The sequence below is a fragment of the Pristiophorus japonicus genome, unplaced genomic scaffold (genome assembly GCF_044704955.1).
Source record: "Pristiophorus japonicus isolate sPriJap1 unplaced genomic scaffold, sPriJap1.hap1 HAP1_SCAFFOLD_537, whole genome shotgun sequence".
Lineage (NCBI taxonomy): Eukaryota > Metazoa > Chordata > Chondrichthyes > Pristiophoridae > Pristiophorus > Pristiophorus japonicus.
The window spans coordinates 73,672-97,500 of record NW_027254444.1 but is presented as its reverse complement, the minus strand read 5'-3'; the positions used below and the strand labels follow the sequence as shown (position 1 = coordinate 97,500).

The following is a 23,829-nucleotide window of genomic DNA, read 5'->3' as shown; positions in this document are numbered from 1 at the left end:
AGTACTGAGGGAGTGTCGGAGGGGCATCTGAGGGAGTGTCAGAAGGGCAGTACTGAGAGAGTGTCGGAGGGGCATCTGAGGGAGTGTCGGAGGGGCAGTACTGAGGGAATGTCGGAGGGGAAGTACTGAGGGAGTGTCGGAGGGGCATCTGAGGGAGTGTCGGAGGGGCAGTACTGAGGGAGGGAGTGTCGGAGGGGAAGTACTGAGGGAGTGTCGGAGGGGCGGTACTGAGGGAGTGTCGGAGGGGAAGTACTGAGGGAGTGTCGGAGGGGCATCCGAGGGAGTGTCGGAGGGGCAGTACTGAGGGAATGTCGGAGGGGAAGTACTGAGGGAGTGTCGGAGCGGCATCTGAGGGAGTGTCGGAGGGGCATCTGAGGGAATGTCGGAGGGGCAGTACTGAGGGAGGGAGTGTCGGAGGAGCATCTGCAGGAGTGTCGGAGGGGCAGTACTGAGGGAGTGTCGGAGGGGCATCTGAGGGAGTGTGGGAGGGGCATCTGAGGGAGTGTCGGAGGGGCATCTGAGGGAGTGTCGGAGGGGCATCTGAGGGAGTGTCGGAGAGGCAGGACTGAGGGAATGTCGGAGGAGCATCTGAGGGAGTGTCGGAGGGGCATCCGAGGGAGTGTCGGAGGGGCATCTGAGGGAGTGTCGGAGGGGAAGTACTGAGGGAGTGTCGGAGGGGCATCTGAGGGAGTGTCAGAAGGGCAGTACTGAGAGAGTGTCGGAGGGGCATCTGAGGGAGTGTCGGAGGGGCAGTACTGAGGGAATGTTGGAGGGGAAGTACTGAGGGAGTGTCGGAGGGGCATCTGAGGGAGTGTCGGAGGGGCAGTACTGAGGGAGGGAGTGTCGGAGGGGAAGTACTGAGGGAGTGTCGGAGGGGCGGTACTGAGGGAGTGTCGGAGGGGAAGTACTGAGGGAGTGTCGGAGGGGCATCCAAGGGAGTGTCGGAGGGGCAGTACTGAGGGAATGTCGGAGGGGAAGTACTGAGGGAGTGTCGGAGGGGCATCTGAGGGAATGTCGGAGGGGCAGTACTGAGGGAGGGAGTGTCGGAGGAGCATCTGCAGGAGTGTCGGAGGGGCAGTACTGAGGGAGTGTCGGAGGGGCATCTGAGGGAGTGTGGGAGGGGCATCTGAGGGAGTGTCGGAGGGGCATCTGAGGGAGTGTCGGAGGAGCATCTGAGGGAGTGTCGGAGGGGCAGTACTGAGGGAATGTCGGAGGAGCATCTGAGGGAGCGTCGGAGGAGCATCTGAGGGAGTGTCGGAGGAGCATCTGAGGGAGTGTCGGAGGAGCATCTGAGGGAATGTCGGAGGGGCAGTACTGAGGGAATGTCGGAGGGGCATCTGAGGGAGTGTCGGAGGGGCAGTACTGAGGGAGTGCCGGAGGGGCATCTGAGGGAGTGTCGGAGGGGCATCTGAGGGAGTGTCGGAGGGGCAGTACTGAGGGAGTGCCGGAGGGGCATCTGAGGGAGTGTCGGAGGGGCAGTACTGAGGGAATGTCGGAGGGGCATCTGAGGGAGTGTCGGAGGGGTGGTACTGAGGGAGTGCCGGAGGGGCATTTGAGGGAGTGTCGGAGGGGCGCTACTGAGGGAGTGCCGGAGGGGCATCTGAGGGAGTGCCGGAGGGGCATCTGAGGGAGTGTCGGAGGGGCAGTACTGAGGGAATGTCGGAGGGGCATCTGAGGGAGTGTCGGAGGGGCGGTACTGAGGGAGTGCCGGAGGGGCATTTGAGGGAGTGTCGGAGGGGCGCTACTGAGGGAGTGTCGGAGGGGCATTTAAGGGAGTGTCGGAGGGGCGCTACTGAGGGAGTGTCGGAGGGGCATTTGAGGGAGTGTCGGAAGGGCGGTACTGAGGGAGTGTCGGAGGGGCGCTACTGAGGGACGGGATGATATTCCGGTGTTTTGTGATATTTTCTCACCCTCTATCCACCAGTTGAGTTACCCGCGTGTAGAAGAACTTCCGGTTTATAGCGGAAGTGCGAAAACGTCCTGTTGAACTCGTCACTGGATTGGCCAGAGCCTGAGCTGGCGCCATGTTGGTGAAGGAGGCCGGCTCCCACTGCGGCCCGGCACCATGTTGGTGAAGGGGGCCGGCTGCCGCTGCGGCCCGGCGCCATGTTCGTGAAGGAGGCCGACTCCCCTGCGGCCCGGTGCCATGTTGGTGAAGGAGGCCGACTCCCCTGCGGCCCGGTGCCATGTTGGTGAAGGAGGCCGGCTCCTTCCATTGGCCGAAATCTCAGCTGCACTCTGTAGCTCCACATCCCAAAGCGCGGTGTCCAGAATTACACACAATAGCCCAGCTGAGGCCTCAGCAGTGTGTTGTAAAGCTTTAGCCTAACCTCTTTGCTCTTGTGCTGTCCGTGGCCGACGTTTGCTGCGACAGTGTTTGGGGCGGTAACGGTGGCGAGCGGCATTGCTGCTCTGGGTTCCAAGTCCCGCCGCTGCAGCCAAGTTGGGGTTAGCGCCCCGAGAGGAAGTGCAGCGCAATGTCGCTCGCCCCTCCACCGCCCAGGGACAGGACCAGGCGCTAAGCGAAGGAATGTTCCAAGCTGTGCGAAGCGCTGGCGGGAGCACGGAGCCCTCGCCCTCCGTTACAGGGTGGGCTCGCGATGGTGTGAGGGGCCACTGCTTCACCAGCGGGGAGCGGGGAGCCGGGCCCCAACACCGCGGCACCGACCCCGCCACATCGGCAAGGCAAGGCTGCAGGTGTCGGCCATTGAACAATAAGGCACTGCGCACCTCGCCTTTAGCTTTCGCCCCGCGCGGGGAGCGTGTCCCGGTTTGCGAGCTGCGAGGCTGGCGCAAACATCGCCCACGGGGCACGACCGAAGTTCCGCTCCGGGGCGAAAATGGGTCGCAGAACATGGCGATTATGTCGTCATTGTATGCGCAGCAGCCCGGGGCGATAGCGGTGGGAGCGGGGCGATAGCGGTGGGAGCGGGGCGATAGCGGTGGGAGCGGGGCGAGAGCGGGGAGCTGCCGGTGGGAGCGGGGCAATGCCGGTTTGCACCTCCACTAACGCCCACGCCCTGGGCAAGAAATCGTTTTGGTCCCTCCTACGCCTCTATTTATAAAGCCCAGGATCCCGTATCAACTCGGCCTCCCACCTTGAGAGACTTGCGTACGTACATCGCCAGGTCTCTCTGTTCCTGCACCCCTTTCAAATTGCACCATTTAGTTTATATTGCCTCTCCTCTTTTCTTTATGGTTTTATGAAAGGGAAATCATGTTTTACAAATTTGCTGGAGTTCTTTGAGGATGTAACAAGCAGGGTGGATAAGGGGGAACCAGTGGATGTGGTGTATTTGGATTTGCAGAAAGCATTTGATAAGGTGCCACATAAAAGGTTACTGCACAAGATAAAAGCTCACAGGGTTGGGGGTAATATATTAGCATGGATAGAGGATTGGCTGACAAACAGAAAACAGTTGTGATAAATGGGTCATTTTCCGGTTGGCAAACAGTAACTAGTGGTGTGCCACAGGGATCGGTGCTGGGTCCTCAGCTATTTACAACTATATTAATGATTTGGATGAAGGGACCGAGTGTAATGTAGCCAAGTTTGCTGATGATACAAAGATAGGTGGGAAAGCAAATTGTGAGGAGGACACATAAAATCTGTAAAGCGATATAGGCAGGCTAAGTGAGTGGGCAAACATTTGGCAGATGGAGTATAATGTGGGAAAATGTGAGGTTATCCACTTTGGCGGAAATAATGGAAAATAAATTACAATTTAAATGGAGAAAAATCGCAAAGTTTTGCAGTACATAGGGACCTGCGAGTCCTTGTGCATGAAACACAAAAAGTTAGTATGCAGGTACAGCAAGTGATCAGGAAGGCAAATGCAATGTTGGCCTTTATTGCTAAGAGGATAGAGTATAAAATCAGAGAAGTCCTGCTGCAACTGTACAGGGTATTGGTGAGGCCACACCTAGAGTACTGCGTACAGTTTTGGTCTCCATATTTAAGGAAGGATATACTTGCATTGGAGGCAGTTCAGAGAAGGTTCACTAGGTTGATTCTGGAGATGAGGGGGTTGACTTATGAGGATAGGTTGAGTAGGTTGGGCCTATACACATTGGAGTTCAGAAGAATGAAAGGTGATTTTATCGGAACATATAAGATAATGAGGAAGCTCGACAAGGTAGATGCAGAGAGGATATTTCCCCTCATCGGGGAAACTAGGGGACATAGTCTAAAAATAAGGGGCCACCCATTTAAAACTGAGACAAGGAGGAATTTCTTCTCTCGGAGGGTTGTAAATCTGGAATTCTCTGCCCCAGAGAGCTGTGGAGGCTGGGTCATTGAATATATTTAAGGTGGGGATGGACAGACTTTTGAGTGATAGGGGAGTGAAGGGTTATGGGGAACGGGTGTGGAAGTGGAGCTGAGTCCAGCTGTGATCTTATTGAATGGCGGAGCAGGCTCGAGGGGCCAGGTGGCCTACTCCTGCTCCTTTATCTTATGTTCTCATGCTCTTATTTGCAATCCTCTAGTTCTCTGCCACAGCCCCCATATCCAAGGAGGATTGACAGGTTGTGGCCAGAGCCTCTGCTATCGAGCTTCACTTAGCAACCGAGGATGCACCCCTCTGGACCGGGTGAGCGCTACCAGTGGTTTCAGTACCTCCTCCTTTTAGATGTCACGTACAATCATAGTCATAATGTTTGTGATATGATACATACTAAATTATTGAAGTAAGACTGCAAACACTGCTCAGTTTTGTCACCAGGAAACCTAATTGAAAGACATTGCAGTGCAGACTGATGCATACATTGCAGATAACTTTAATCAGTTGATCAGATGTTCGCCCAGCAGAAGGAAATATTTGTGAATACATCGTCCTTTTCAGAAAGCAGGAGGTTGGGTGGAGTGGCACAGGTTTAAAATTTGAAGTTTCACGTGGTGGAATAGCGACAAGGTGGAGGAGAGAGAGGTGGAGAGGTTTAGGGAGGGAGTTCCAGAGCTTGGAGCCAAGGCAACAGAAGGCACGGCCACCGATGATTGAGCGATTATAATCAGGGATGCTCAGGAGGTCTGAATTAGAGGAGCACGGGGGGGGGTTGTGGAGCTGGAGGAGATTACAGAGATAGGGAGGGGCGAGGGACATGGAGGGATTTGTAAACAAGGATGAGAAATTTGAAATCGAGGCATTGCTTAACCAGAAGCCAAAGTAGGTCCGTGAGCACAGGGGGTGATGGGAATGGCTTCGATCTTCCCAATATCCAACTGGAGAAAATTTCTGCTTATCCAGAACTGGATTTTGGACAAGCAGTCTGACAATTTAGAGACTGTGGAGGGGTCGAGAGAAGTGGTGGTGAGGTAGAGCTGGGTGTTATCAGCGTACATGTGGAAACTGATGATGTGTTTTTGGATGATGTCACCAAGGGGCAGCACATAGATGAGAAATAGGAGGGGCCCAAGGATAGATCCTTGGGGGACACCAGAGGTAACGATGTGGGGGAGGGAAGAGAAGCTGTTGCAGGTGATTCTCTGGCTACGATTAGATGGATAAGAATGGAACCAGGCGAGTGCAGTCCCACCCAGCTGGACGGAGGTGGAGAGGCGTTGGAGGAGGATTGAGTGGTCAACCATGTCAAAGGCTGCAGACAGGTCGAGAAGAATGAGGAGAGAGAGTTTGCCTTTGTCACAGTCACACAGGATGTCATATGTGACTTTGATGGGAGCGGTTTCGGCACTGTGGCAGGCGCAGAAACCGGATCGGAGGGATTTAAATATGGAATTTTGGGAAAGTTGGGCACGGATTTGGGAGGCGACAACACGTTCAAGGACTTTGGTGAGGAAAGGGAGGTTGGAGATGGGACGGTAGTTTGCAAGGACGGAGGGATTGAGGGCTGGTTTTTTGAGCAGAGGGGTGATGATGGCAGATTTGAGGGAGGGGGAGACATACCCGAGGAGAGAGAACCGTTAACAATGTCAGCTAACATGGGAGCCAGAAAAGGAAGCTGGGTGGTCAGCAGTTTGGTGGGAATAGGGTCAAGGGACCAGGAAATGGGTCTCATGGACAGGATGAGCTCGGAATGGTCAAGAGGGGAGATCGGAGACAAACTGGAGAAAGATGTGAGGTCAGGGCTGGGGCAGGGGGCTTCCTTAGAAGAAGTTTGGCCGGTGGGCTAGGCAGAGACAGAGGCGGCCGAACGGATGGTCTCAATCTTAGAGACAAAAAAGTCCATGAGCTCCTCACACTTATTGTCGGAGGTGAGGGTGGGGCCTGGGGAGAGGGGGTTAAAAAGACGGTTAGCGGTGGAGAATAGAAGCCGGGGTTTATCTTTACATTACAGAATGATTCTGGAATAGTGAGCGATTCGGGCAGATGAGAGCAGGACCCGATCGTGCTTCATGTGGTCCAGCCAGATCTGGTGGTGAATGGCCAAACCAGTTGTCCGCTGTCTGCATTCAGGTCTGCATCCCTTGAACTAGAGAAAGTGAAGATCAGGGCTGTACCAGGGGGAACGGCCAGGGTGAGAGAGTAATTGTTTTCACAGGGACTAGGGCAACAAAAGGTGGTGGTGAGGGTGTGATTGAGCAGATCGGTAGCTGCAGAGATGTCGCGGTGAATGGAGGACCACAGGCTGGATGGTTGGGAGTTGATGAGTGCCGTTGTAAGAGATTCGGGAGAGAGTTTTTCCAGGGGCGGGCACAGAAGGAGGTAGGGTTGCAGGGGGGGAATGGGTGTGGGTGGAGAGCGATACGAGGAAGTGGTCAGAGATGGCTTTATCTGCGATTGATGCGATGGGAGTAGCGAGCCCACGGGAGGTGGCAAGGTCGAGGGGGTGGCCGTGAATATGGGTTGGGGAGTTCAGATGGAGGCAGAGATTAAGGGCGGACAGGAGGCGAGTGAACAGAGGAAAGAGAGCACGATTGAGTTGGAGGTTGAAATCACCGAGGATGAGAAGTTGTTCGGTGCAGAGACAGGACGAGGAAAGCAGTGAAGAAATATCGGTGATAACATTTTTATGTTATTTGGGTTGGCGGTAGAGAAGGAAAATTTTAAATGAGGTGGAATAGGGTGAGATGCTCAAAGAGGAGAAAGTGCCGGGGGAGTAGGGGGACAGACCAAGGTATGATTTGGTGATGAGAGCCACACCGTCACCACGGCAGGCTGGGCGGGGCAAGTGGTGGATGGTATAGCCGGGCGGGGAGGCTTCATACAGCTAAAATATAGTGCTATATAATCAGACAGTGATTGGGAGAGAGACAGACTGTAACATGCAGACGCTCTGTATAATGTAGAAAAGTCGTGGCATGTCCTCATTTCTAGCCAGCCCCCGAGTGCTGCCGACCCACTCCCGTTACGGGGCCAATCGTTCACTTTGTTGCCTGCCAGTACGACAAAGAGGTGGATCGGAATTTTGTGGCGACCTCCCGGGTTCGCAGCGTTACACCGAAGATATCTTCATGGTAGCGATTCTCATCCTGCAGGAGAGGAAAGAGCAGCGTGAATGGTGAAACCTGTGAACAAAGACTGTGACAGGTATCGGAGTGGAATGTCGCACAGTTCTTCAAACAAAGGCAGAGGGAAGGAGATAAAACCCACTGTAGAGCAGAGGTAAAGGGAAGGCACGCCCTTTCAATCAGTTAATTAGACCCTTTATATATATTGAGTCCACTCATCATACAGTCCATGCACACTCCCCTATCACTGACTCTCCCCACCCACTTAACCTCCTTCCACAGCCCAGATACACTCTCCCCTTTTTATCTTTTTGCGATTTAACTTTATTTGGGGTGAGTAATACAGAGGGAATGATTTTTTTGCAGGGAGGCCGGCTCTGTAGCTGGCGATATTCAGTTGCTCCCCCGGCCTAGCGCCCAGAGAGAGGTGTGGAACGCCTCCCTCAGCGCTGCGCCCCACTCTCAGAGCACAACCACCCAATTTCTTGGCCGCCGACGCAAACCATTTCCCGGCGCTAAATTTAGCCTCAAAAACACCAACCGAATTTCCAGCCCATTAATGTACTATAAATGGCCGATTTAGCAAAGAGTAGATGAGCAGAGAGACCTTGGTGCCCATACACACAAATCCTTAAAGGTGGCAGGCAGGGCAAGGTGATAAGGTGGTTAAACAAGCACATGGGTTACTTGGGTTTATAAATAGAATATAACAGCAAAGCGATCAGGCTGGAACTTTATAAATCATTGGTTGGGCCTCAGCTTGAGTGTTGTGGACAATTCTGGGCAACACACGTCAGGAAAGTAAAGGCCTCAGAAAGGGCACAGAGGGGCTTTACCGGGATGTTACCAGGAACTTCAGTTATATGGAGAGTTGGAAATGTTGGGACAGTTCTCCTTGGAACAGAGAAGGTTCAGAGGTGACCTATTAGAGGGTTTCCAGCTGATGAGAGGTTTTGATAGAATCGAGAGAGAAAAGCGATTCCCCCTGGCGAGTGAGGAGGTCGAGGATTTAAAATTATTAGAAAAAGGTCTAGAGGGGAGAGGAGGAGAAATGTTTGGCGCAGAGAGCTGTGGGGATCTGGAATGCTCGATCTGAAAAGGTGGTGCAAGCTGACTGAAATAATTTGAAAAGGGAGTTGGACGGGTATTTGAGGAGGAGGAACTTACAGGGTCAGGGTCAGGGGTCGGGGACAGGGTCATGGACAGGTGCGGGGTCAGGGACCGGGTCAGGGACAAGGTCAGGGTCAGGTGCGGGGTCAGGGACCGGGACAGGGGTCAGGGGCGAGGGTCGGGGGACAGGGTTGGGGTCAGGGACAGGGTCGGGGGTCAGGTACAGGGACGGGGGACAGGGACCGGGACAAACAACGGGAGCGTGGGACTGAGCACGACTGCTATATCACGGAGCCAGCACAGGTACACCGGGCCGAATAGCCTCCTTCTGTGCCGTACGTTTCTGTGATCAAACTTGCTCACCGACAGATATTTATCAGGCCCCTTCTGGAAGAAGTTAATTGAGAAACTAAATCGATTCCGTTCCACGTTCACTGCTCGGTGATGAGAAACTATTTGTGAATTTTTACCTCACTTGAAGATTGTTCATTTTAAACATGCCCCCTGCTCCCACTCCAAATCAAATCCCCTGTTTGTCTCTCATCATTTGCTGCTGCTCTCTCATGTCTCTGGTACTCAGTAAAATAATGGGACTAAAGGCAGATAAATCCCCTGGACCTGGTGGCTTGCATCCTAAGGTCTTAAGAGAAGTAGCGGCAGGGATTGTGGATGCATTGGCTGTAATTTACCAAAATTCCCTGGATTCTGGGGAGGTCCCAGCAGATTGGAAAACTACAAATGTAACGCCCCTATTTAAAAAAGGAGGCAGACAAAAAGCAGGAAACTATAAAACAGTTAGCCTAACATCTGGGGTTGGGAAAATGTTCGAGTCCATTATTAAAGAAACAGTAGCAGGACATTGGAAAAGCAAAGTTCGGTCAGGCAGAGTCAGCATGGATTTATGAAGAGGAAGTCATGTTTGACAAATTTACTGGAATTCTTTGAGGATGTAACGAACAGAATGGATAAAGGGGAACCAGTGGATGTGGTGTATTTGGACTTCCAGAAAGCATTTGACAAGGTGCGACATAAAAGGTTACTGCACAAGATAAAAGTTCACAGGGTTAGGGGTAATATATTAGCATGGATAGAGGATTGGCTAACTAACTAAAAACAGAGAGTCGGGATAAATGGTTCATTCTCTGGTTGGCAATCAGTAACTAGTGGGGTGCCGCAGGGATCAGTGCTGGGACCCAACGATTTACAATCAAATTAACGACTTGGAAGAAGGAACGAGTGTAACGTAGCCAAGTTTGCTGACAATACAAAGATGGGAGGAAACTTAATGTGTGAGGAGAACACAAAAAATCTGCAAAAAGACATAGACAGGCTAAGTGAGTAGGCAAAAATTTAGTAGATGGAGTATAATGTTGGAAAGTGTGATGTCATGCACTTCGGCAGAAAAAAATCAAAGAGCAAGTTATTATTTAAATGGAGAAAGATTGCAAAGTGCCGCAGTACAGCGGGAACTGGGGGTACTTGTACATGAAACACAAAAGGTTAGTATGCAGGTACAGCAAGTGATCAGGATTATTGTAAAGGGGATGGAGTATAAAAGCAGGGAAGTCTTGCTGCAGTTGTACAGGGTATTGGTGAGGCCACTCCTGGAATACTGCATGCAGTTTAAGTTTCCATATTTACGAAAGGATATATTTGCTTTGCAGTTCAGAGAAGGTTCACTCGGTTGATTCTGGAGATGAGGAGGTTGACTCATGAGGAAAGGTTGAGTAGGTTGGGCCTCTACTCATTGGCATTCAGAATAATGAGAGGTGATCTTCTCGAAACATATAAGTTTATGAGGGGATGTGACAAGGTGGATGCAGAGAGGATGTTCCCACTGATGGGGGAGACCAGAAATAGGGGGCATGATCTTCGAATAAGGGGCCGCCCATTTAAAACTGAGATGAGGAGGAATTTCTTCTCTCAGGGGGTTGTAATTCTGTGGAATTCGCTGCCTCAGAGAGCTGTGGAAGTTGGGACATTGAATAAATTTAAGACAGGAATAGACATTTTCTTAAACAATAAGAGAATAAGTGGTTCTGGGGAGCGGGCGGGGAAGTGGGCCTGAGTCCTCGATCGGATCAGCTATGATCGTATTAAATGGTGGAGCAGGCTCGAGGGGCCGTATGGCCTCTTCCTGCTTCTATTTCTTATGTTCTTATGTTATGTCTTCCCGCGATAATTCGCGCAGTGCGCACAATCTGGGAAGCTCTCTTACTTTGAGATTGGCAATGTAGGCCGCTGCCTCATTCAGACTCATTGCCCCCTGGCCGGCGATCAATTCCTGCACGGTTTTTGCAACTTCTTGTGCCATCGTAACATCTCCACAAATGTACAGGTGGCCCTTCAGAGAATGCAGGATTTGGTACAGTTCCACGGCCAGCTGATTCTGAATGATATCCTGTACATACACCTAGGGGAAGCAAATGGATATAGTACATCAACCGAACAAGGTCCCCATCTCACAGACCCCCGTCCCACTCTCCCCACTCCCCATCACACGGACCCCGTCCCACTCTCCCCATCACACAGACCCCCGTCCCACTCTCCCCGCTCCCCATCACAACGGACCCCCGTCCCACTCTCCCCAGTCCCCATCACACAGACCCCCGTCCCACTCTCCCCACTCCCCATCACACAGACCCCCGTCCCACTCTCCCCACTCCCCATCACACAGACCCCCGTCCCACTCTCCCCACTCCCCATCACACAGACCCCCGTCCCACTCTCCCCACTCCCCATCACACAGACCCCCGTCCCACTCTCCCCATCTCACAGACCCCCGTCCCACTCTCCCCACTCCCCATCACACGGACCCCGTCCCACTCTCCCCATCACACAGACCCCCGTCCCACTCTCCCCGCTCCCCATCACAACGGACCCCCGTCCCACTCTCCCCAGTCCCCATCACACCGACCCCCGTCCCACTCTCCCCACTCCCCATCACACAGACCCCCGTCCCACTCTCCCCACTCCCCATCACACGGACCCGGTCCCACTCTCCCCGCTCCCCATCACACGGACCCGGTCCCACTCTCCCCATCACACAGACCCCCATCCCACTCTCCCCGCTCCCCATCACACAGACCCCCGTCCCACTCTCCCCACTCCCCATCACACGGACCCCCGTCCCACTCTCCCCATCACACGGACCCCCGTCCCACTCTCCCCGCTCCCCATCACACAGACCCCCATCCCACTCTCCCCGCTCCCCATCATACAGACCCCCATCCCACTCTCCCCATCACACGGACCCCCGTCCCACTCCCCATCACACGGACCCCCGTCCCACTCTCCCCGCTCCCTATCACACAGACCCCCGTCCCACTCTCCCCGCTCCCCATCACACAGACCCCCGTCCCACTCTCCCCATCACACAGACCCCCGTCCCACTCTCCCCGCTCCCTATCACACAGACCCCCGTCCCACTCTCCCCGCTCCCCATCACACAGACCCCCGTCCCACTCTCCCCACTCCCCATCACACAGACCCCCGTCCCACTCTTCCCACTCCCCATCACACGGACCCCCGTCCCACTCTCCCCACTCCCCATCACATGGACCCCCGTCCCACTCTCCCCATCACACAGACCCCCGTCCCACTCTTCCCACTCCCCATCACACGGACCCCCGTCCCACTCTCCCCACTCCCCATCACATGGACCCCCGTCCCACTCTCCCCATCACACAGACCCCCGTCCCACTCTCCCCACTCCCCATCACATGGACCCCCGTCCCACTCTCCCCACTCCCCATCACATGGACCCCCGTCCCACTCTCCCCATCACACAGACCCCCGTCCCACTCTTCCCACTCCCCATCACACGGACCCCCGTCCCACTCTCCCCACTCCCCATCACATGGACCCCCGTCCCACTCTCCCCATCACACAGACCCCCGTCCCACTCTTCCCACTCCCCATCACACGGACCCCCGTCCCACTCTCCCCGCTCCCCATCACAACGGACCCCCGTCCCACTCTCCCCGCTCCCCATCACACAGACCCCCGTCCCACTCTTCCCACTCCCCATCACACGGACCCCCGTCCCACTCCCCATCACATGGACCCCCGTCCCACTCTCCCCATCACACAGACCCCCGTCCCACTCTCCCCGCTCCCCATCACACAGACCCCCGTCCCACTCTCCCCACTCCCCATCACATGGACCCCCGTCCCACTCTCCCCATCTCACGGACCCCCGTCCCACTCTCCCCATCACACAGACCCCCATCCCACTCTCCCCGCTCCCCATCACACGGACCCCGTCCCACTCTCCCCATCTCATGGACCCCCGTCCCACTCTCCCCATCTCATGGACCCCCGTCCCACTCTCCCCATCACACGGACCCCCCGTCGCACTCTCCCCGCTCCCCATCACATGGACCCCCGTCCCACTCTCCCCATCACACAGACCCCCATCCCACTCTCCCCGCTCCCCATCACACGGACCCCGTCCCACTCTCCCCATCTCATGGACCCCCGTCCCACTCTCCCCATCTCATGGACCCCCGTCCCACTCTCCCCATCACACGGACCCCCCGTCGCACTCTCCCCACTCCCCATCACACAGACCCCCGTCCCACTCTCCCCATCACACAGACCCCCGTCCCACTCTCCCCATCACACGGACCCCCGTCCCACTCTCCCCGCTCCCCATCACTCAGACCCCCGTCCCACTCTCCCCATCACACAGACCCCCGTCCCACTCTCCCCGCTCCCCATCACACGGACCCCCGTCCCACTCTCCCCGCTCCCCATCACACGGACCCCCGTCCCACTCTCCCCGCTCCCCATCACACGGACCCCCGTCCCACTCTCCCCACTCCCCATCACACAGACCCCCGTCCCACTCTCTTCACTCCCCATCACACGGACCCCCGTCCCACCGCCCCCTCCCCCTCCCCCACTCCCATCACACTCTACACTCTGTCTAAATTGTCAGACTGCTTGTCCGACATCCAGTACTGGATGAGCAGAAGTTTTCTCCATTTGAATATTGGGAAGACCAAAGCCATTGTTTTCGGTCCCCGCCACAAACTGCGTTCCCTCTTCCCAACTCCTGTCTGAGGCTGAACCCGACTGCTCACAACCTTGGTGTCATATTTGACCCTGAAAGGAGCTTTCGACCACATCTCCGCAGCATAACTAAGACCGCCTATTTCCACCTCCGTAACATCGCCCGTCTCCGTTCCCTGCCTCAGCTCATCCGCTGCTGAAGCCCTCATTCATGCCTGTTACCTCTAGACTTGACTATTCCAACGCACTCCTGGCCGGCCTCCCACATTCTACCCTGCGTAAACTAGTGATGGTCCAAAACTTGGCTACCCGTGTCCTAACTCGCACCAAGTCCCGCTCACCCATCACCCCTCACCCCTGTGCTCGCGGACCTACATTGGCTCCCGGTTAAGCAATGCCTCAATTTCAAAATTCTCATCCTTGTTTTCAAATCCCTTCATGGCCTCACCCCTCCCTATCTCTGAAATCTCCTCTAGCCACACAACCCCCCGAGATGTCTGCACTCCTCTAATTCTGCCATCCTGAGCATCCCTGATTATAATTGCTCAACCATTGGTGGCCGTGCCTTCTGTTGCCTGGGCCCCAAGCTCTGGAACTCCCTCCCTAAACCTCTCTACCTCTTTTTCCTCCTTCAAGACGCTCCTTAAAACCTACCTCTTTGACCAAGCTTTTGATCATCTGCTTCAAATCGCATAAGACTCCTGTGAAGCACCTTGGGATGTTTCACGAAGTTAAAGGCGCTATATAAATACAAGCTGTTGTTGTTGTCCCACTCCCCATCACACTGTACCCTCTGTCCCACACTCACTTTACCTTTTTCTTCCCTGGCTCTCTTGAGTACGCCGTGTAAATCTCTTTGAAGACACCTTTGTTTTTCGCCTCTATCATTTCCTCATTGTAAATATGATCCATCTCGGACTGTCGGCATCCGAAGATCAGAGTCATCGCACATGGCTCCCGTCCTATGATCAGAAAGAGAGCGAGTGAGTGAGAGAGTGAGAGAGAGAGAGAGTGAGAGTGAGAGAGTGAGAGAGGAGTGAGAGAGAGAGAGAGTGAGAGAGAGTGAGAGAGGAGTGAGAGATTGAGAGAGGAGTGAGAGAGTGAGAGAGTGAGAGAGAGTGAGAGAGAGTGGGAGTGAGAGAGAGTGAGAAAGAGTGAGAGAGAATGAGAAAGAGTGAGAGAGGAGTGAGAGATTGAGAGAGGAGTGAGCGAGAGTGAGAGAGAGAGAGAGATAGAGTGAGAGAGGAGTGAGAGAGTTAGAGAGAGTGAGAGTAAGAGAGGAGTGAGAGTGAGAGTGAGAGAGAGTGAGAATGAATGAGAGAGAGAGAGTGAGAGAGGAGTGAGAGGAGAGGAGTGAGAGAGAGTGAGAGAGAGAGAGAGTGAGAGAGAGAGAGAGTGAGAATGAGTGAGAGAGAGAGAGAGTGAGAGAGTGAGAGAGGAGTGAGAGGAGTGAGAGAGAGTAAGAGTGAGAGAGACAGAGAGAGAGAGATAGAGAGAGAGAGATAGAGAGAGAGAGAGCGCGACAGAGATAGATATATAGATAGAGAAAGAGTGATAGGGAGAGAGTGACAGAGAGAGAGAGCGAGAGAAAGCGAGATAGAGGTCGGAAAGAGACAGAGGGAGAGAGAGAAAGAGAGGTCAGAGAGAGAGAGGGGTTAGTGAGTGAGAGAGAGAGAGCGAGAGACAGGTGCAGCGTGAGAGAGACAGAAGGAGAGAGGTGTCAGAAGAGGATGGACCGAGGGAGAGGATGGACCGAGGGAGAGAAGGGACCGAGGGAGAGCGATTAGTGATCGAGGGAGAGGAGGGACTGAGGGAGGGAGATCGAGGGAGAGGAGGAACCGAGGGAGAGGAGGGACCGAGGGAAAGGGGATCGAGGGAGAGGAGGGACTGAGTGAAAGGGGCGACCGAGGGAGAGGGGACTGAGGGAGAGGGAACCGAGGGAGAGGGGAATGAGGGAGAGGAGATCGAGGGAGAGGAGGGACCGAGGGAAAGGGGATCAAAGGAGAGGAGGGACTGAGTGAAAGGGGGGACCGAGGGAGAGGGGATCAAGGGAGAGGGGACTGAGGGAGAGGGGATCAAGGTAGAGAGGATCGAGGGAGAGGAGGGACTGAGGGAGAGGAGGGACAAAGGGAGAGGAGTGACAGAGGAAGAGGAGATCGAGGGAGAGGAGGGACCAAGGGAGAGGGGATCGAAGGAGAGGAGGGAGAGGGGGGGACTAAGTGAAAGGGGGGACCGAGGGAGAGGGGATCGAGGGAGAGGAGAGACTGAGGAAGAGGAGGGATGGAGGGAGAGGGACCGGGAAGGAGGGAGGGGAGTATTAAAGGTGACCTAGGACATTGAGAGTTCGATGACAGTGGATGGAGCGAAAGGGAGCGATTGTGAGTCCACCCACACTAACCTTGCTCTTCAATCTCGTACAGACGCTGTTGCCAGAAGCTTCTGTAAGGAGCGATCCCAGTCCCAGGGCCCACAAGCACGCACGGGATAGAGGCGTCAGATGGCAGGTGGAATAGCGGAGCCCTAGCAACGAGACAGACAGAATCGTGTGGGTAAATGTGGGTATATCAGCTTGAATACTCAGTGTGCACGGGGCGTGTACAGACCCGGCGAGGCACCACAAAAGCTGGTTTTCGGCCCGCAATGCCCATGTGTTGAAAACCGGCTTTTCCGATCTGTTGATCTCCCCCATCCCTGCAGGCTGTTTGCCCAACTCCCATCCCGCGAATGTCCTTCAAACTCTTGTGCCTGGTAAACGCAGACACATAGCCTACTTTTACCAGCGTAAGAGTTTTAAAACACACAAAAATAAAAATCTACACCACTTTTTTACGTTAAAAACCCTGTCCACTAAAGTAATTAAAACACTTCCAAAAATCCCCAAATTATATCTTTTTCCAAAACATTTCATTGGCTCAGTTTTCCCCAAAGCCGATTTTTGCCGTACTCGAGGAGTTACGCTCCAACACAATCAGCCAACGTTCCCCGCGGGAACTGTTGATTTTGCCTGTCCATTAAGCTCTGTGGGTGGAGCCGAAGATCTGCGCCAAAAAGATCGGGTTGCCAGGGCAACGAGGGACACTGCGGGACACACTGGAAATGATACGTCCTTACTATACAGTATAAATGCACACGAGGCCCATGCTTGAGAGAAGGTCAGTCTGTGACCTGTCCTTTATTCCTTAGCACTCAAGTGATGAAGGTGGGTGAAGCTTCCCCTTTTATACCTGAAGGTCCAGGTTAGGAGTATCTCCCACCTCGTGGTCAGTGTTCTCACAGTGTACAACTTAGGTCAGTTTATACATGGGTTACAATGCTGGTTGAATACATGACATCACCTCCCCTCCAAAGTCTTATTGGGATCACAGGTTAAGTCTCTCTGGTGGTTTACGCTCCCTTGTAGAGTGCCTGAGTTGGGGCTCCTGTTGTTGGACGCTGGCCTGAGTGTCTGCTGTTTGCGGTGCCTCAGGCCTGTCCGGACTGCCCACAGTGACTGGGCTCTCCTCCGTTTGGTTCCGGTGTTCGGTCACCTGTGGTGGAGTGAACTCTACATCGTGTTCTTCCTCTGCTTCTTCTATGGGGTTGCTGAACCTCCTTTTTGTTTGATCCACATGTTTGCGGCAGATTTGTCCATTGGTAAGTTTAACTACCAGAATCCTATTTCCCTCTTTGGCAATCACAGTGCCTGCGAGCCATTTGGGCCCTGCAGTGTAGTTGAGGACAAAAACAGGATCATTTACATCAATACATCGCGCCCTCGCATTCCTGTCATGGTAGTCATATTGTGGCTGGCGCCTGCTCTCGACAATTTCTTTCATGGTGGAGTGTATAAGGGATAGCCGGGTTTTGAGCATCTTTTTCATTAGCAGCTCTGCGGGTGGAACCCCTGTGAGCGAGTGTGGTCAGGATCTGTGGGCCAACAGGAGGCGTGATAAGCGGGTTTGTAGGGAACCCCCTTGGAATCTGAGCATCCCCTGTTTGATTATCTGCACTGCTCGTTCCACCTGGCCATTTGAGGCCGGCTTGAACGGTGCCATTCTGACATGGTTAATTCCATTGCCTGCCATGAAGTCCTGGAATTCAGTGCTTGTGAAGCACGGGCTATTGTCGCTGACCAAGACGTCCGGTAGACCGTGGGCGGCGAACATTGCCCATAGACTTTCTACCGTGGCAGAGGATGTGCTTGAATTTAAAATGTCACACTCGATCCATTTGGAGTAGGCGTCTACTATAACCAAAAACATTTTTCCCATGAAAGGACCTGCGTAGTCCACATGGATGCTTGACCAAAGCTTGGCGGGCCACGGCCAGGGTCTAAGGGGGACTTCCCTGAGCGCATTGCCCAGCTGGGCACACGTGTTGCACCTGCGAACACAAAGTTCCAGATCTGCGTCTACCCCTGGCCACCAAACGTGTGACCTGGCAATTGCCTTCATCATGACAATGCCCGGGTGCTCATTGTGGAGTTCTCTGATGAACACCTCTCTGCCCATCTGGGGCATGACTACGCGGTTTCCCCACAGTAGGCAATCGGCCTGAATCGAGAGTTCATCCTTGCGCCTGTGAAATGGTTTAAATTCCTCAGGGCATGCCCTGTACGTGGCTGCCCAGTCCCCATTCAGGACACATTTCTTGACTAGAGACAATAGCGGGTCTCTATTTGTCCAGACTTTAATCTGACGGGCTGTCACGGGTGAGCCTTTGCTTCCGAAAGCTTCAACAACCATGACCATCTCAGCAGCATGCTCGGTAGCCCCCTCAGTGGTGGCTAGTGGGAGCCTGCTGAGTGCATCGGCGCAGTTTTCGGTGCCCGGTCTGTGCCGAATTGTTTGCCGATGCGTTTGCATTTATGGCCTTGTTGTCGGCCAAAAGGGACGTTAGGGGTTTGTGATCTGTCCCCAGCTCAAATTTCCTGCCAAACAGGTACTGGTGCATTTTCTTTACAGCATATACACATGCGAGCGCCTCCTTTTCTACCATCCTGTAGCCCCTTTCTGCCTGGGACAGACTCCTGGAGGCATAAGCTACCGGCTGTAACTGACCCTTGACATTGACATGCTGCAACACACACCTGACACCATAGGAAGACGCATCGCACGTTAACACAAGTTTCTTACATGGGTCGTACAGTGTTAACAGAGTGTTGGAACATAACAAATTGCGTGCTCTATTAAAAGCCCTTTCCTGGCTGTCCCCCCAGACCCATTCGCAACCTTTGCGTAGGAGCACATGTAGCGTCTCTAGCAGCGTGCTCAATTTGCGAAGAAAGTTACCAAAATAGTTCAGGAGCCCCAGGAATGAACGCAGCTCCGTCGTGTTACGGGGTCTGGGTGCTCTCTGGATCGCTTCCGTCTTGGACGCAGTAGGGCTGATCCCGTCTGCTGCTACCCTCATCCCCAGGAATTCTACCTCTGGAGCTAGGAAGACTCACTTCGCCTTTTTCAGTCGCAGCCCTACCCGGTCCAGTCTGCGTAGCACCTCCGCCAGGTTGTGGAGGTGTTCTTCAATATCGTAACCCGTGATGAGGAAGTCGTCCTGAAAAACCACCATCCCTGGAATCGACTTGAGGAGGCTTTCCATATTTCGTTGGAAGATCGCGGCGACCGAGCGAATCCCGAACGGACATCTGTTGTACTCAAACAACCCCTTGTGTGTCGTGATGTTGGTCAGCTTCTTCGACTCACTCGCCAGCTCCTGGGTCATGTAAGCTGAGGTCAGGTCCAATTTTGAAAAAAGTTTGCCACCGGATAGCGTCGCAAAGAGGTCCTCCGCTCTCGGTAGCGGGCACTGGTCTTGGAGTGACACCCGATTGATGGTGGCCTTGTAATCACCACATACTCTGACTGACCTATCCGCCTTGAGCACCGGCACGATCGGGCTCGCCCAGTCACTGAATTCGACTGGCGAGATGATGCCTTCCCTCAGCAGGCGGTCTAATTCGCCTTCTATCTTTTCCCGCATCACGTACGGCACCGCTCTGGCCTTGTGGTGTACTGGCCTGGTTTCTGTGAATCACTACCTTGGCCCCCATGAAAGTGCCGATGCCAAGTTGAAATAATGAGTCAAATTTGTCCAGGATCTGTGAGCATGATACTCGCTCCACAGAGGAAATTGCATTGACATCACCCCATTTCCAGTTCATGACAGAAAGCCAACTCCTCCCCAGTAGTGCGGGACCGTCCCCCGGGACAATCCGGAGTGGCAACCTGTTCTCTGGATCTTGTGGTTCTCTGATCTCCTTTGTGTATGTCAGTGGCTGTGCGTCAATCAGCGATAATTTTGGCCGACTGGCCTTGGACGCCCACAACTTTTCGAACTGTTTGCTACCCATCAGGGACTGGCTGGCACCCGTGTCTAACTCCATTGATACTGGGATGCCATTGAGGAGCACTTTCATCATTATCGGTGGCGTCCTGGTGTATGAACTGTATACGTGCTCCACATGAACTCGCTGAACTTCAGCTTCCAGCGATTTCCCCCAGTGTCCATTTCTGCAATTTCTGCAGGTATTTTGCTTATCTCTGCAAACTCCGGCTGAGTGTGTGCCTCCACGCCTCCAACATGAGCTGTCGTTGGAAAAAGATCCCTTGCCAGTCGATCGCCCCTGACTGCCCCTGTGACTGTCCTTGAGTACGCATTAACAGGTGTTGATGGCCCCATTACGGGCCGCATTGTCTCTTGCAATGGCGTGAATCACCGTTCAACTTGCCATTGTCTCTGTCGAACTCCCCCTCTGGGTTCGACTACATGTTGGGGCATGCCCGATTGCCCTTGTCTGCCTGGAGAACTGTGTGCTGCTTTAACAATGTTGGATCTCTGTCCCAACCATTCCTTAACACAGTACCTCTCGTCTGTTCTGCTAGTGGCCATGCTCGAGTGGTTTAAATCCCAGTTTCTCATCACCATTGATACATCCTTACTACACAGTATAAATGCACACGAGGCCCATGCTTGAGAGGTCAGTCTGTGACCTGTCCTTTATTCCTTAGCACTCAAGTGATGAAGGTGGGTGGAGCTTCCCCTTTTGTACCTGAAGGTCCAGGTTCAGAGTATCTCCCACCTAGTGGTCATTGTTCTCACAGTGTACAACTTAGGTCAGATTATACATGGGTTATAATGCTGGTTGAATACATGACAGGAAACATACAACACATTCTGTCCCGCTCACAACAACCTGCACAAGCACCTCGCACACTGCAGCAGCTTACCACCATCCAATTATTGAAGCGTTTGTGCCAAAAGTCTATCCCCCCGCTCCTGGTGCCAGGTGCCACTCCTAACCCTGGGCGAGAGGCCTCCCCCTGCCCCTTCTCTCCCCCCCACCGTCTCTCTCTCCCCCCCTCTCTCTTCCCCCTCTCTCCCCCCCTCCTCCTTTCCTCCCCTCCGCTCTCCTCTCCCCCACCCCCACTCTCCTCTACTCTTTCCCCAGCTCCCACCGCCCTGCTCTCCTCTCTTCCCCCCTATCTCCTCGCCCCCCCTCTCCTCTCCCCTCCACTGTTTGGGGGCGTTTGAGTATTTGGGGGGGCGTTTGAGTATTTGGGGGGTGTTTGGGGGCGGTTTGGGTGTTTGGGGGGGCTGGGTGTTTGGGGGTGGGCTAGGTGTTTGGGGGGGAGGTTGGGGGTTTAGGGAGATTTGGGTGTTTGGGTGTGTTGGGGGGTTGGGTGTTTAGGGGGCTTTGGGGTTTGGGTATTTAAGGGGATTGGGTGTTTAGGGGTGTTTGGGTGTTGGGGGGGTTGGGTGATTGGGGGGGGTTGGGTGTTTGGGAGGGGATTGGGTGTTTGGGGGGGGTTGGGTGTTTGGGGGAGTGGGTGATTGGGGGGGGTTTGGGTGTTTGGGGGGGTTTTGGATGTTATGGAGGGGTTTAGATGTTTGGGGGGGGTTGGGTGATTGGGGGGGTTTGGGTTTTTGGGGGGGGGTTTGGTGTTTGGGGGGGGGTTTGGTGTTTGAGGGGGGTTTGGTGTTTGGATGTTATGGGGGGTTTGGTGTTTGGGGGGGGTTTGGATGTTTGGGGGGTGTGGATGTTTGGGGGGGTGTTTGGGTGGGTTTTGATGTTTGGGGGGGGTTTGGATGTTTGCGGGGGGTTTGGATGTTTGGGGGGGTTGGGTGATTGGGGGGGGTTGGGTGATTGGGGGGGGTTGGGTGATTGGGGGGGTTGGGTGATTGGGGGGGTTGGGTGATTGGGGGGGTTGGGTGATTGGGGGGGTTGGGTGATTGGGGGGGTTTGGTGTTTGGGGGGGATTGGGTGTTTGGGGGGGATTGGGTGTTTGGGGGGTTGGGTGTTTGGGGGGTTGGGTGTTTGGGGGGGTTGGGTGTTTGGGGGTGTTTGGGTGTTTGGGGGGGTTTGGTTGTTTGGTGTTGGGGGGGGTTTGGATGTTTGGGGGGGTTTGGATGTTTGGGGGGGGTTGAGTGTTTGGGGGGGTTGGGTGTTTGGGGGGGTTTGAATGTTTGGGGGGTTGGGTGTTTGGGGGGGTTTGGGTGTTTGGGGGGGTTTGGGTGATTGGGGGGGTGGATGTTTTGGGGGGGGGGGTTGGTGTTTGGGGGGGTTGGGTGTTTGGGGGGGTTTGGTGATTGGGGGGGGTTTGGGTGTTTGGGGGGGTTTGGGTGTTTGGGGGGGTTTGGGTGTTTGGGGGGGTTTGGGTGTTTGGTGTTGGGGGGGGTTTGGATGTTTGGGGGGTGGTTTAGATGTTTGGGGGTGGTTGAGTGTTTGGGGGGGTTGGGTGTTTGGGGGAGTTTGGATGTTTGGGGGGGTTGAGTGTTTGGGGGGGTTGGGTGTTTGGGGGGGTTTGGATGTTTGGGGGGGGTTAGGTGTTTGGGAGGGTTTTGGTGTTTGGGGGGGGGTTCGGGGGCGGGGTGGGGGGCTTCTCATTGATAATAATGGAGCTTGTACGTACAGAGTTCCCATTATTATCAATGAGAATACTGCACCTTGACTGGCTGTCCAGCCCCTTGTGACTCCAGCCTCCCCGCCCCCTCCCCCCCCCCCGTGCTGCGAAGTGCGGGGACAGGAGGCTCCCGGCCAGAATCGCTGGAGGGCGCAGGAGCAACAGGTCGGCTGATCTCTGCTTATTTTCAGGCCATGCCCACGGGAAGCCTGGAACCGGGATTTCAGGCCCAGTATATATCCATATATTAAAGCTTGCGGTAATACTCGACTATATCGGGACCGATCCTGATGGCCTTCCCGCCGACTGCTGCTGACATCCCTCTGCTCGAACCGCCCAGTGCCACCTTCGTCGTGGCCTGCAGCGGGCGGGAGGGGAGAGCCGCCGGGAAGTGCCCGCCGACGTCAGCGGACGGCCGATGCGCGCGAGTGGACTCCTGCCCGCCGAGATGCCGGATTGGTGCTGGCGGGAGTCAGCGGTGGGCCGCTGTGTGGAGGCTGCTCTGTTCCCGACGGTAAGTGTGAAGAGGGGGAACAGGTTTTTGAATTTATGTCTTCACAGCGACTGACCTGGATGGAGTCCCCTGAAGGTCGTCAGATGTTTCTTTGATGCTTTTTATTTTCGGGTCTTCGACCCTCCGTGGGCCCGACTCCATCCTCGGCGGCACTTGGGCGGCAAGTGCCTCTGCCGCCGAGAATGAGACCTCCCGCCCGCTGCTGCCCAGACTGGCGGTGTACGTCGCTGCTTTGCCGCCCGCTGACCTTCGAGGGACCTGGGTGATGAAAACCCCGCCCAAAGAACGGTCAGGGACCTCGGCGGCCATCGGTGCTCCTTTGGGCAGCACTTGGGCAGGCGGGGGCCTTGACCAAATTCGGGCCCAGAGAGTTCGTGTGTCAGCGTCAGGGTGTGAGCCAATGGGACTATGAGGTCTTTGGTTTGGACCTTACCTTCTGACGAAACACACAACCGTGTCCCCAGGATCGATGCGATTGAGCCACGAGGAGCACACCCCATGTCGAACTGGGCCCTTTCCATCTGCAAAACAACCGATAAAAATATAAACAGCAAATGAATCCAGTGTGTATCCTGACCAGCTTCTCGTATTACTCGCTCAGGATCTGTGCAGATCACTGCCCAGTGACCCCTGGGTTATAGAGAGAGGGGAAATCAGTCAGAGTTCCTGCTCCTGATCACTGCGGAGTAACCCTGGGTTAGAGAGAGGGGAAATCAGCCAGGGTACCTGCTCCTGATCACTGCCCAGTAACCCTGGGTTAGAGAGAGGGGAAATCAGCCAGGGTTCCTGCTCCTGATCATTGCCCAGTAACCCTGGGTTAGAGAGAGAGGGGAAATCAGCCAGGGTACCTGCTCCTGATCACTGCCCAGTAACCCTGGGTTAGAGAGAGAGGGGAAATCAGC

General features: G+C 54.6%; 1 protein-coding gene across 1 annotated transcript in view; it reads right to left on the bottom strand.

Moving 5' to 3' along the window:
• Positions 1-4,763: 4,763 nt before the first annotated feature.
• The window catches only part of LOC139254221 (nitric oxide synthase 1-like), a 73,620-nt gene continuing 54,554 nt past the window's right edge, over positions 4,764-23,829 (bottom strand). The window contains exons 14-18 of the mRNA XM_070873652.1: positions 23,361-23,448; positions 15,933-16,054; positions 14,348-14,496; positions 10,737-10,931; positions 4,764-7,429 (exon numbers count right to left, since the gene is read on the bottom strand). Coding sequence (XP_070729753.1) covers positions 7,322-7,429; positions 10,737-10,931; positions 14,348-14,496; positions 15,933-16,054; positions 23,361-23,448 — 662 coding nt within the window. The 3' untranslated portion in view covers positions 4,764-7,321. The remainder of the gene's footprint in view (positions 7,430-10,736; positions 10,932-14,347; positions 14,497-15,932; positions 16,055-23,360; positions 23,449-23,829) is intronic.